This window comes from Paralichthys olivaceus, chromosome 11, assembly GCF_024713975.1.
Source record: "Paralichthys olivaceus isolate ysfri-2021 chromosome 11, ASM2471397v2, whole genome shotgun sequence".
In the NCBI taxonomy this organism is placed as follows: Eukaryota; Metazoa; Chordata; class Actinopteri; order Pleuronectiformes; family Paralichthyidae; genus Paralichthys; species Paralichthys olivaceus.
In genome coordinates, this window is record NC_091103.1 from 6,927,451 (window position 1) to 6,939,263 (window position 11,813).

Sequence of the window (11,813 nt, forward strand, 5' to 3'; positions counted from 1 at the left end):
CTCCTCCTCCTCCTCAGCTCACTTCCTGATACACCTGTTTGTCAGGTAGGATCGTGAGTGTGCCAGCGCTGGGACACTGACTCATGACTCCACAGGCTATGGACACGATCTCAGCGGCGCCTTGACGCAGCTCTTTTCTTTTCCATTATTCTTCTTCTTCTTCTTATCCAGTATCACAATCGTCGCGGACTAAAATGCGTCGCCTGCGCCAGGGGAGCTTCGCTGCGGACGCGGTGTGGCTGCTGTGCGCGCTCGGTTGTTCGGGTGAGTAAACACACAGGAGGCCGCTGCTCCGTGTCCATGTTTCAACTCAAGTTTCGACAGAGGAGCTGTGTGCGGCTCCATGTTGGTTCACGCAGGAGGGTGCTGCCTGGCTCCTCATACTCAAGTCAGGATAGGTTTTATTTACGTGTAGTTTGAAGTTTTAAAGCAAGTTTACGGTCCGCACAGTTCACTTTATTTAAAGTAAAGAGTAGGTTTACTGAGGAGTGAAGTCCACAGCTCCTCACACTCAAACGCCATTTTAAGCTTGCCCTTGTATGACTTGTCGGTGACAGATAATGTGTCCACACCTGGGAATAAAAGTGCTCACATCTTGTGCCTCTACATGCACACGCACACGTTTACCATGAAAACACATGTGGACTTTATTAAGAAGTTGTAGTGAGCTGTGCCTCAAACACCAGACACATGTCTGTCAATTCGTTATTGTTGTTTTGTGGGAATATGTCAACACCAGACCACAGGAGTCCAGTCTGTCTCCACAGGCTTGGGGTTACAGACAACTTGTTCGCAGTAAGTGAAGATCTGTCCCTGTACCCAGAGGTTACAAACATTTAACAGGATCTGAACTGTCGGCTGGTGAAAGTATCTGTTACAGAACAAAACAATGAGAGATGTGTCCAGTAATGTCTTCTGAGTGTCTGTGGCTCTGTCCAAACACAAGCAACGTGGACATGTGGGGTTTTTAAATGTGTCGTACATTTGTGCTGCGTTTGCATTTACACTAATTGTAGCCACTCTCTTTTTTCCTGCCATGGTGACAGCAGGGCAGCACAACATGGTGTTGTCATCCCCCTGACTTATTGTTTGTTTTTTCTCCTCTAAATTTAAATGTCCACATATCTTGTTGTTTGCGGTATCAGCATCCCCACTGATGAGCTTCCAACTTCCCAGTCCCACTGCTTATCACCAGATTGACAGCATCTATCCTGTCTTCAAGTTAAAGAGTGCTTCAGCTTTCAAGGCCCCTCTGCTTGATTTCCACTTTTAAGAAGTGATAGCGTTGTTCATGCTGTCCACCCGCTCACCCTGGGGGTCTTTGATTGCCTGATATCTCTCACACTATTTTCTGTGAGATAAACTTTGTCCTCATCATGGCTGTGGGGTCTTTGATGGAAACAGTGGTGTCAGTCTAGGATCAGATATATCTGCTGATTGCCAGGCTTACTTTGCTCTCAGTCAGTCCTCAGTGAGAGGATGGTTTGAGGCCTTTGCTTTGAAATGGAGAAGGATGAGCTTTCATTTATGCTCAGAAAAGACCGTGTAAGAAACTCTAATGTTGTGTTCAAATACTCAAATACAGCAGTTTTTATAGTGTCATGTTAAAGTCCATGAAGACAGTGATACATTTAAGGTTATAATATTTTGATTCGTATCAATGTTAGTCACAGGGTCTTTCAGTTGCAATGATTTGGTCTCTACAGCTTTTTGATAGAGAGCTATGAACTCTGCTTCTTATATTCATGGTCCCAGGATGAGTTATACTAATGCCTTAAGTGGCATGCCAACGTTTCATCCAGCAAAACCACCAGGTAGGTTTTTTTTTCAGGGAAATAACATGACACATTTTTGGGAAATATTCATGGTTCCCAGAGGATGCATCCCACTGATGTCGATCATCCCCTGGCTTTATTTTGCTCTAATGCAGAGTGTGTCTATAGCAAGTTGTGGGCACAGCTCAGCTCGGCCTCCCTTGGCGTTGTGAATGAAGTGTAACACGATGAAAACACACCTGGTGTCAAACACAGGAGCAGACGCTTTGCGTGGAAGTGAAGGCCCCTGACAGACAGAGGTGTAACAAGTCTGTCAAACGCAACAAGAGAGGCCAGTGAGAAACTTCCATAAGACTGTTCTCAGTTTAGTGTTTCCCAAGAGGGAAATGCTTTGCTGACACTTCATGTTACCACAGTGTGTGCGTATTTGTAGCTGCTATCAGGTTTGCTTACAGCATGGGTGAGTAAAATGTCACACCCGTGTATTCTCTCTGTCCTTGCTCTCATTGTACCTGAACACCTTTAACATCTAAATATGCACATATCACATATCAACCCTGACCTTCTACCCTTTCACTTCCAGTCCCTCCTCTAGTCGCCTCCATTTCGGTGAGTTCTCCGCCAGAAGTCCATGCATTCAGTGGGGACGCCGTCAAGTTGTCCTGCGCTTTCACTTCCACCAGCAGGCCAACCAGTAAGATGACTGTGGACTGGTCTTACAGGCCCCAGAGTGGAGGCCCACCACAGGCAGTGAGTATACGTTTATCAGAAGGTGTTTAAATGAACATGTCTATCTGAAGTCTATCCGTTCTAAATGTTGAGATGCTCGCTCTTAGTTTTACTTTTTTAAGAACCGTGAGAAAAACATTCTTCATGATTTGATGCCTTTATCTAAACATTATGAGGTAAATGTTTAGGAAAACCAAGACACACGGCTGAGCAGCACACCAGCTGAACGCTGATGCTGTCCTTGAATGAATACATCATTTAGAGAGAGTTATTTCAAGAAAATCCAGTTCGCTTTGAGAAAGAGAAACATTTTGTGCTATTCTTTTTCGTCTGTTTACCATTGAATCAATATTTATTCAAGGTGTCAGATTACTCCTTGGAATACTTGTATTTTCACTTAAACTTAAATCTTTATTTCTCCACAGAGGAGTCTAAGTTTACAGAGTCTGAGTTTACAGATGTGTCCGATGACACTGTTTGTGTTTGTGTGAGTGCGTGTTTCAGCGAGACGAGCTGAATGAATGAATGAATGAATGAATGAATGTGCACAAAGAAAGATTTAAAAGCATTGATCATCATGTGAGGATCAGTGTTGACATTGTGGCGTCATCTCAAACAAATCAATGTTTAAACTGTAGCATGGCAGCTGAGTCGGTGTGTCATTGAGTGTTCACAAAGTAGTGAGAGAGAGAGAGAAAAGTGTGTGTGTGTGTGCGCGTGTGCACAGCTTAATGAAGTGAGAGGTGTTACTTTTGAAAAACTGCAAATTCAAAAGAAAAACAATTTTAAAATAGGACAAAAATCAAACAAACCAATAAATACATAACAATTAGATATGAGACTAATAATACTTAGAGGAGTGGTTACCCATTTGTTAATGCACAGATGGATATTGGCTGTAAAATGATATTAATATGATGTCAACATATGACCTTTAATAACTGGTAAACCAAAGAGTAATACATATTCTCTTTGGACACTTGTATTTTAAAAGTAATTGTACAATTTACACAGCAATGTAAACATGCCAGAGTTTCAGCATTTCGATCTCACACTTTGTGTACAGGTATGTGTCATCCTATGCTTCTTCTTTGACTCTCTGACTGATCTGAGCACTACATGTTCACCTACCCCGAAGAAGACATACACCGAGTCACCCTGTGTTTTAACGTAGATTCTCTATGCATTAGCAAGTTTCATTTACCAGCATCACTGGACTGATCCCGTATTCAACCCGCCACCTTCCAGCACACGCTTTTGCGTCTTGCAGGGGGCTTCATCAGGAAACCCTTTCTGGTCAGCTACCTTAAAACCCCTCCCTCTGTGGCAGTGTTGTGGTCTCGAGATGCCTTCAGATGTTTCCATTCCAACCCATAACTGCACTCAGTCCTCTAACCCCACACACAGTCTGGGTTCAGCTTCAGCCACATCATTTAAGCAGCTCCATTTGGACTTGAGGATAGCCATCATGTGTGGTTCTGCGAAATCGCATTTGAGCACAGAAATCCATAGTGTGGTAGCTACAACTCTTTATGCCATCATCTCCTATAGGAGCACTCAGACTTAAGTGGAAGCTAATGTTTTGTGGCTGTGCTGATATGGAGTGCTGTTGGTTTAGTCATTAAGATCCAGTTGTCTTGTTTTAAAGAGTGTAGGGGGAGGAGAAGAAAAAGGACTGCATGTTATATCAGTGTTAGTTTGTGTATGCATGCATGTGTCAGCAGAAAGTCAGGCGATGAAGTTGCACAACTACAATAAAAAGGCGTGTCGGTATGAGGAAAAAGCCACAACACTGTCTGCATATCCTTTGACAACCACCCCAGCTCATTTGTTCTCTTTATCACAGATAAATAATGAGAGCCAGTTTCTTGATGCATAGATGGAACCAAGGCTGGAGGTTTCTAATTTCAATTTCTAAGCCTGCATTTACTCTCCATCCAATTTCATTAGGCGTTTTGGCAAGTTTTTTTGGCATGTGCGTCCCCCCGGTCGTATATCACACCGAGAGAGACCATGAATAAGCATGTGAAAAGCTCCGTCAGAAAAAATATTTTTTGCTGCCAAAGCTTTAGTGTCAATCCGAAGTGCTGCAGTGCTTCAGTGACTTGTATAATTACCTCAGCCCTGATGAGAATTCATTTTGTAGATTGGAGAAGAGAGGCTGGATGTTCAATCAAATATCAGTGGGAGCTGATGGTAATTGGAGGATTTAGCAATTGAATTCTGCTGAATAAGTTCAAGAAAAGATTAATTATGAAGATGTACAACCTGAAGTGAGACACTGTTGTCTAGTCAGTGGAAGCTTTTGTTTGTCATGGTCGTACCGCAGCATTTTTCCTCAGAGGGCTGAGGTGTCTGTTCGCAGACCGAGCAGACTCGTACGTCGTCACTGACTTCATGCTGCTCTTATGTAGGCTTAGCCGTGCCAAGTCCTGAAATGATCAGTCATGAATGAATAACAGAGCAGGGAGATACAAGTGTTATCTCCGACCAAGTTTTACAGTCTCTTAGAAAATGCTGCAGATAGACACAGAGCTGTAAAAATATAAAGCTGTATCAGTGTCTGTGATTTTTCTTTTCTCTGCTTCAGTTTATTGGGAGGTCAGACGCAGTTATCCGTGTTGACAGTGTTCATAGTGTTTAAACCTTTAGGCAGTAAATAAATACACATTTGCATGATCTTGATTTAGGCTGCATCAGTAAGTAGGAAATATTGTTCGAGGTTTCCGTGTGCAGACTTGATAATGCGAACCCAGATTTTACTCTCATGAATATATTATTCATTTTTGTAAATATATGGGTGATATTTATGTACTGCACTGCAATAATACATTTGATTTTTTGTATTACTCTTGACTTATATACATGGTATGCTCTTATATACATAATATACTCTATATATGCTATATATGCTGTAGACTTTGTAATACAAACTGATTTTATACATCCTATATTTTGCCATTTTATTTTACCCCACCAAAGGAGTTTATGTTCTCCTTTGTGTTTTTGTTTGTTCGTTTGATATTTAGCAGGATTATGCAAAAAATACATTTTGTGTAGAAGTGGAGGTATGACCCAAGGAATAAAACATAAGTTTTGGACTGGATCCAATAATCCTTTTCAAGAGTCTTTTAAACATTTTCATTCTATTCAGGGACTGATTAAGTTTTTGCAATTTGGTGCAGATCCAAATAAAGATGTGGATCTAGTGAATTTAAATGTGGTTTCATAAGGGGACTGTTGGGCCTTGGCAGAGGGATGCAGACAACTTGCTGACATGGCACATCCTCTTGAATCCATCAATTGAGTTATTTTTTTATCTGTATTAGCTAAAATAGTTTCTCTCTTATTGCAATGGTCAATATGTCATTAACAATTGTAAAATATAGTTTCAGGAGCATGTGGTTTTGATATCGTGACGTGAGAGCAAGCATCTTTGGGATTTCAACATACTGTTGAATCCAACATGGTTGTGAATTTGGACAAAAGTTATTACTCAATAAGCTGATTTTATCTCTTTACTTGCTCTATGTTGCTTTATGTGGTTTCTCCTCTGTTTTGAACAAAAAATGTCTCTGTGGGATTCATTAAAATATATTCTGATTCTAATACCTGAACCTTGGGTCAGCGCCATGTACAATACTTTGTTTTCTTTCTTTTTCTCTTGCATTGTCTTACAGTTTGTTTTTCAGCTTTCATTAAATTGAATGTATATTAAGTAAACAAAGGGTATAAAACAGCACAAATATAGTGCAGCACAGAAACAGTATCTAAGACCAACTGAGATTATGTGGCTACAAATATTTTTGGATTCAACCTTGTTCTGTTCCTGTTTGTGTTTTTAGTCTCAGTGTTAGTGGTGACTAATCTAAAAAGAAAACTCTCCAAACCTTGGTTGACTCTGAGATAAACAAACAGTATTTTCATTCCCCCTTCTCCACCCACAGATGTCTTGCCTTGGAGAGGTCAGCTTGATGTGGGAGTAATGACGGGATGGAGTTTAGTTGTTGAAGACAGAATGATACTTGATCAAATTTGTATTCAAACTAGTGCAGTGTCTGTTCTGAACCTGCCTGGTTGGAAGGGTCTGTTCTCTTGTCCTGTAGCTCTGGAGCTACTTCAGAATTATCCCTTGTCATTAGTGAGTCCTCCTCAAACAGTTCTATAACATAGTTCTAGATCACTTCCTTATTGTTTGCAGAATTTTTTCATTAACAGTCTATGGTGCAGAGTGAAGTTAGAAAACGTAGTGTTCATCCTACCTGGTTTATCTGCATGAAGATTTTATTGTCAATGTTTTTCATAAAATGAAATTTGCTTTATTACTGCTCACGTGTGTGATCCAATATAAGTTTGAATGATTTACTAGACTGTTGTTAATTTTTCTATACATTAGGTGTCAGATATTTCAGGGGTCAGTTATCCTAAGACCCAAATTCACATCTTTTCAATTTTGAGCCTTTGCTTCTAATCCAACAGGTGTTCTGCCCTTTGCATGGACAATAAAACCCTGACCTCACAGCAACACACCAGTAAATCTTCCAGCTATGGAAGATTTACTGGTATAAACCTTTTTAATGTTTAATGCCATGACATCAGGAGCAAAGCCACAAGTCAATCCATTTTATTAATCAAAATTTTTTTTTTTTTTTTTTTTTGTCTTTTAGTTTTTCCACTTCTCCTCACGGGCGTTCCTTCCATCAGACGGTCAGTTCGCTGGCCGTATCCAGTGGCAAGGAACCCCGGCGCGAGGGGAAGCCTCCATCACTTTGATCAACGCCACGTTGAGTGATAATGGGACCTTTACATGCTCCGTTAGAAACCCTCCTGATGTCCACGGGTCCCCAACTTCACACACAGTACTCACAGTCACACCAAAAGGTAGGATTGCTTGAAGTTCTCCTCATTTCACAATGCAAAGTACACAATCATTTGACTTCCTACAGCCTCTTAAAAACTAACTTGAATGCATGTAACATATCGGTGTATTACAAAATCTGATCTTGACTCTTCCAATGTTGTTCCGATGTGTTCTTGATTTAAAATCATATGTCTAAAGGTTCACACTCCACTCAGTGCTTGTCCTTATTTCCCCTGAGTTGTCTGCGTTTGGCTTTTGTAAACTGTATACTACATGCAGAGTCTGCACCGGGAGAAAGTAGCTTCCACTGCCAGCCCCATATTTTTTGCAGCAGACTAATCCAAACATGTCTTCAGTGTTTGTACAAGCTTGTCATGATGTTGCCTGTGTGTTTGCCTGCCTCCGCTGACAGCACAGTGCTGATCGTTAGATGCAGGGATGAAGTGGGGGAGCAATCGTCAGATGTAACTTACCTACTTTTACTTAAGTAAACTGGTTTTTGACTGATGTAACTGCTGTAACTGTTTTGACATGCATTTGTAGAAGGCATCACACTAAGATATATTATTTGTAGGACAGGTTGTTAATAGTATGTATGTTTTTTAGATTTTGGGAAATACATTGATACTTGATTTTCTTGTGAAAGAGGTAATATTGATATAAGTCTCTCAAAACCCACCACCACTCACTCACTGGCTTCAGTTTGGGAATGGAAACAGTCCTCATTCACTGCAATAGACATGTTTTACAGACTTTACAGACTTAAAAAAACCTTGTATACACATTAATTTGGTTGTCAAAGAGATATAAGTAGAGTTACTACCAGCACTGCTAAAGCATACTAACATCATCTTTTTAATTTCCTGGATGCCAGGCAATTAGGAAGTCAGTGGTCCCAGCTAAGACACATCACCCCTATGTGTAGTAGAGACACGTTTACTGAATTGGTAATTTCTTGTTCACTACCATTAAATTGGTTAGAATTTAATCACTGCAAGTGCAAAGTGACACACAGTATAACAGTATTTTCTGTATATTGGTGTGAACAGCTAATATGTGTATAATTAATGCATTTTTTAAGTGTGGATGATATCATGATATGATATCATGTACATGCGTGCTGATGAACAGCTTGTTAATGCGTGTCCTGTGACCTCCAACCTTCTCCACAGCCATCAGCGTTCGCTTCTCTGATGTTGCCGTCCTGCTCGTTTTCATCCTCCTCCCCTCTGGTGTCATCACCATCATTCTGATTGGACAGATAATCTGTCCCAAGAAGAAGCACAGCCAATCGAAGGCCTACAGATCACCCATAGAGGTCACGGAGGGGTGAGTAGATTTATTCAACCAATCACTGATGTGGGTCTCTGGGGAGTAATAATAATTATTGCAGGCTTTGATGGTTATAGATGCTCTTCTGGATTGCTAATTTGAGGAAGATTACTGGAGATTTGAAAATGGAGGCAGGGGTGTGATTTCAGAGTGGATGTGCTTTTTGAAGACAGGTGCTGTGAATCAATGAAATTTGAAATGATCAGATCTACGGGCAGGTACACACACGAGAGCTGCTATTTGCTATCTTGAGTGATGTAACACAGGAAAGAAATGTTGAACATGCTATTACTTGTTGCATTCATTACATGAACATGATGATATAAGCAATAAGCAAGATATCCAGTTCACTTTGGCACAATATTTTTGTTTTTGATTATTCAGTGAAAATCATTTCTTGTTTGTTATTTTGATCACTCTGGAACTACATCATTTTTTGTGAAACATTTGGAGGAACCTTGAAAAAAGAACATAGTGGTTAGTAGCTTGGGATCGATCCAGGCTTGTGGTTTATCTATGAACTCCTGAGTTTTTCTTTCACATGGAGATTGTAGGAGATTGTCCGGATAAGACGTGCAACAGAAAAATGTCCAAAACCTTTAGGTGGCGGGGGGAACATACAGGAGCCAGGACATGACATATACGTTTCGCTGCGTTTTTTGTTTATAGCACATCAATACCAATTGCTCTTGAATATTTCTAAGCAGACATCTTAGTCTGCGTCTTTTTCGTGTATGACACCTCACTCACATTTTCCAGAGCATTAACATTTTCTGGACATTCTCTGAGGGTTCTGACCGGAAAGGTTTAGAAAATATCTTAAAATATTAAGCCTTTCTTTTTATATGTAGAAAAAGTCTGTGGATTCAATAGCTTCATATGAAATGTCTATAATATGTGTCTGTGCATGTGAGTGTTTTAAAGGTTCAGTGTGTAGAATTTAGTGACATCTAGAGGTGAAGTTTCATGTTGCAACTGAATACTCCTCATCTTACCCTCCCCTTCCCAACATGATAGAGAACCTGTGGTGAACTTCAGTTGTCATGAAAACTCAGAAAGTTTTAGTTTGTCCAGTTTGGACGACAGTAAAAAAACATGGCGGCCTCCACAGAGAGGACCCGACTCCCTGTAAATATGGAGTATTTAAATATAAAGGGCTCATTCTATGGTAAAGAAAACAACAAGTCATACAATTTACATGAAACACACCAGTGAAAAAATCACGAGGATTATTTTATATTCAATATCAGCCAATAAATCCATTTCACCTAAATCTTACACACTGAACCTTTAAGTGGCAATTAGTGCAAATGAAAATTAAAAAGCCTTGTTCATTAAAACCCATGACTTACATGAATTCTGTGTGAAAATAAATAACGATAAATAAGATTTTTCATTGTTATTGTGGGTGTTGTTATTATTGACCATTGCTTTTGTCCAATTAATCAGAGAGGAGTATGACGTCCGCCAACAGGAGGTCAAAGAAAAGAGGCCCACATGCTGTGACCTATATTTTATGGTACAGTACAGAACATCTCATCATGGCACATTGTCTTCCAGTCCATAAATAACTTAATAAGACATGTCTGCCAGATCCTTTTCACGTGTTTAATTTTATATGCCCTCTATGTCTGAAGACAGGACCTGATGGTGTATTAAATATTGATCTCTTTTTTTTTTTTTTTCCAATGTAGTTATTTAGTGTGTGTGTGTGTGTGTGTGTGTGTGTGTGTGTGTGTGTGTGTGTGTGTGTGTGTGTGTGTGTGTGTGTGTGTGTGTGTAGCTTCCTCTGACTGTCTCGTTCTCTGCTCCTCTGTGTGTCCAGGACTCTGATGATGAAGAGGAGTATTACAGCATAGACAAGAAGCCTCCAGTGGATGAAGGCTATGCCGAGTCTCAGTTCTAGAGAACCCTAGTGGTTGAGAGATGTAACTGCACAAATCTGGACCTTTCCTTACAAAGGGAAGCTACAGAATGGAAATCAGTGCTGGATTCATGTCTGTGCCACAGTTAACCACTCACGAAGTCACTCTGGTTATAGAGTTTACGTTTAGTGGTGACCCCCTTTTTGTATTTTCGTATTAAGAAGATCAGAGTTATTTGTGCCCAGCATGATATTAACACTACAAAATACAGTATAGCAATAATTAGTTTTGCACCTTTTGTCCACAAACCCCAAATTTCCTAAACGCTTCCCCAGAACCACTTCGCAGCTTTTATACCTGTGCGCAGTGGGAGAGCAGAGTTATTAATCCTTAATTAAATCTCAGATTAGATGTTATTTGTTTATGGTGCCAGGTCAGCGGCGGGGATCATACTGTCCGTTAACAACTGACCCAGTGCATGAACACAAACACACAGTCGAGCACTATGTTTATTTTTATATTGTGATGATTTGAATGTTTCAGTCTTATTTTGAAGGAGATAGATATGTTTTGTCTAATTTATTGCCTGTGTCAAAGCGGCTATATGAAATGTGTCTGTGTCGCTGTGGAGCTTCCATTGAATATTTCTGTTTATATTTGGACAGAAAACATTCGCTGCAACCACTTAATACTATTTATACTATAATACTGTATATAAAGTATATTTGAAATATCCTCTGTATATAACTGTACTGCATGGCTGAGGTGAATGTGTGTGTCTACCATCTTTCTATACTCTGGGGATGTCTGGACTGAGTCTTGGTTTCATAGTTTGCTTGTGTTGATTAATTTTTTAGAAACATTTTTGCAGAAATAAATAGTTTATGAGCAGCTTCTTGGTTTTGTGTGAGAATGAACATGACGTAGAAAAGATGCCTCCAGTTAGTTAAAATGAAAAATTTGTTTATTACGTTGGTTAAGAAAAAGAGACCATTTGTTTGTAAAGCTGAGAGCAAACGGTCACCGTTTCTCCTCTCCGTTTGGTCTGTTGCACTATTCATGAATGGGTCTCTTCCACTATTTATGAGTTCTTGAATATTCCTTTAAAAACTCTTAGGACGGGCTGGAGTCTCAGAGCGTCGCTCGCAAATTGCTGCAGCATCTGTCTCATCTACGCAGTCGTGGGACCCGAGAGTCATAAAAACAGACCTGATAAAAAGCCACAAATGAAATGCACAGAAAATGTCAAGT

At 40.0% G+C, this 11,813-nt stretch overlaps 1 protein-coding gene across 1 annotated transcript; it reads left to right on the forward strand.

Annotated features, from left to right (window-relative positions):
* The first annotated feature begins 20 nt into the window (after positions 1-20).
* On the forward strand, positions 21-11,453 carry mpzl3 (myelin protein zero-like 3). Its single transcript, XM_069534246.1, has 6 exons — positions 21-264; positions 2,359-2,525; positions 7,172-7,385; positions 8,538-8,694; positions 10,147-10,216; positions 10,523-11,453. Exons 1-6 carry the CDS (start codon positions 195-197, stop codon positions 10,601-10,603), a joined length of 759 nt encoding a protein of 252 aa, XP_069390347.1. The 5' UTR covers positions 21-194; the 3' UTR covers positions 10,604-11,453.
* The last annotated feature ends 360 nt before the right edge of the window (positions 11,454-11,813 follow it).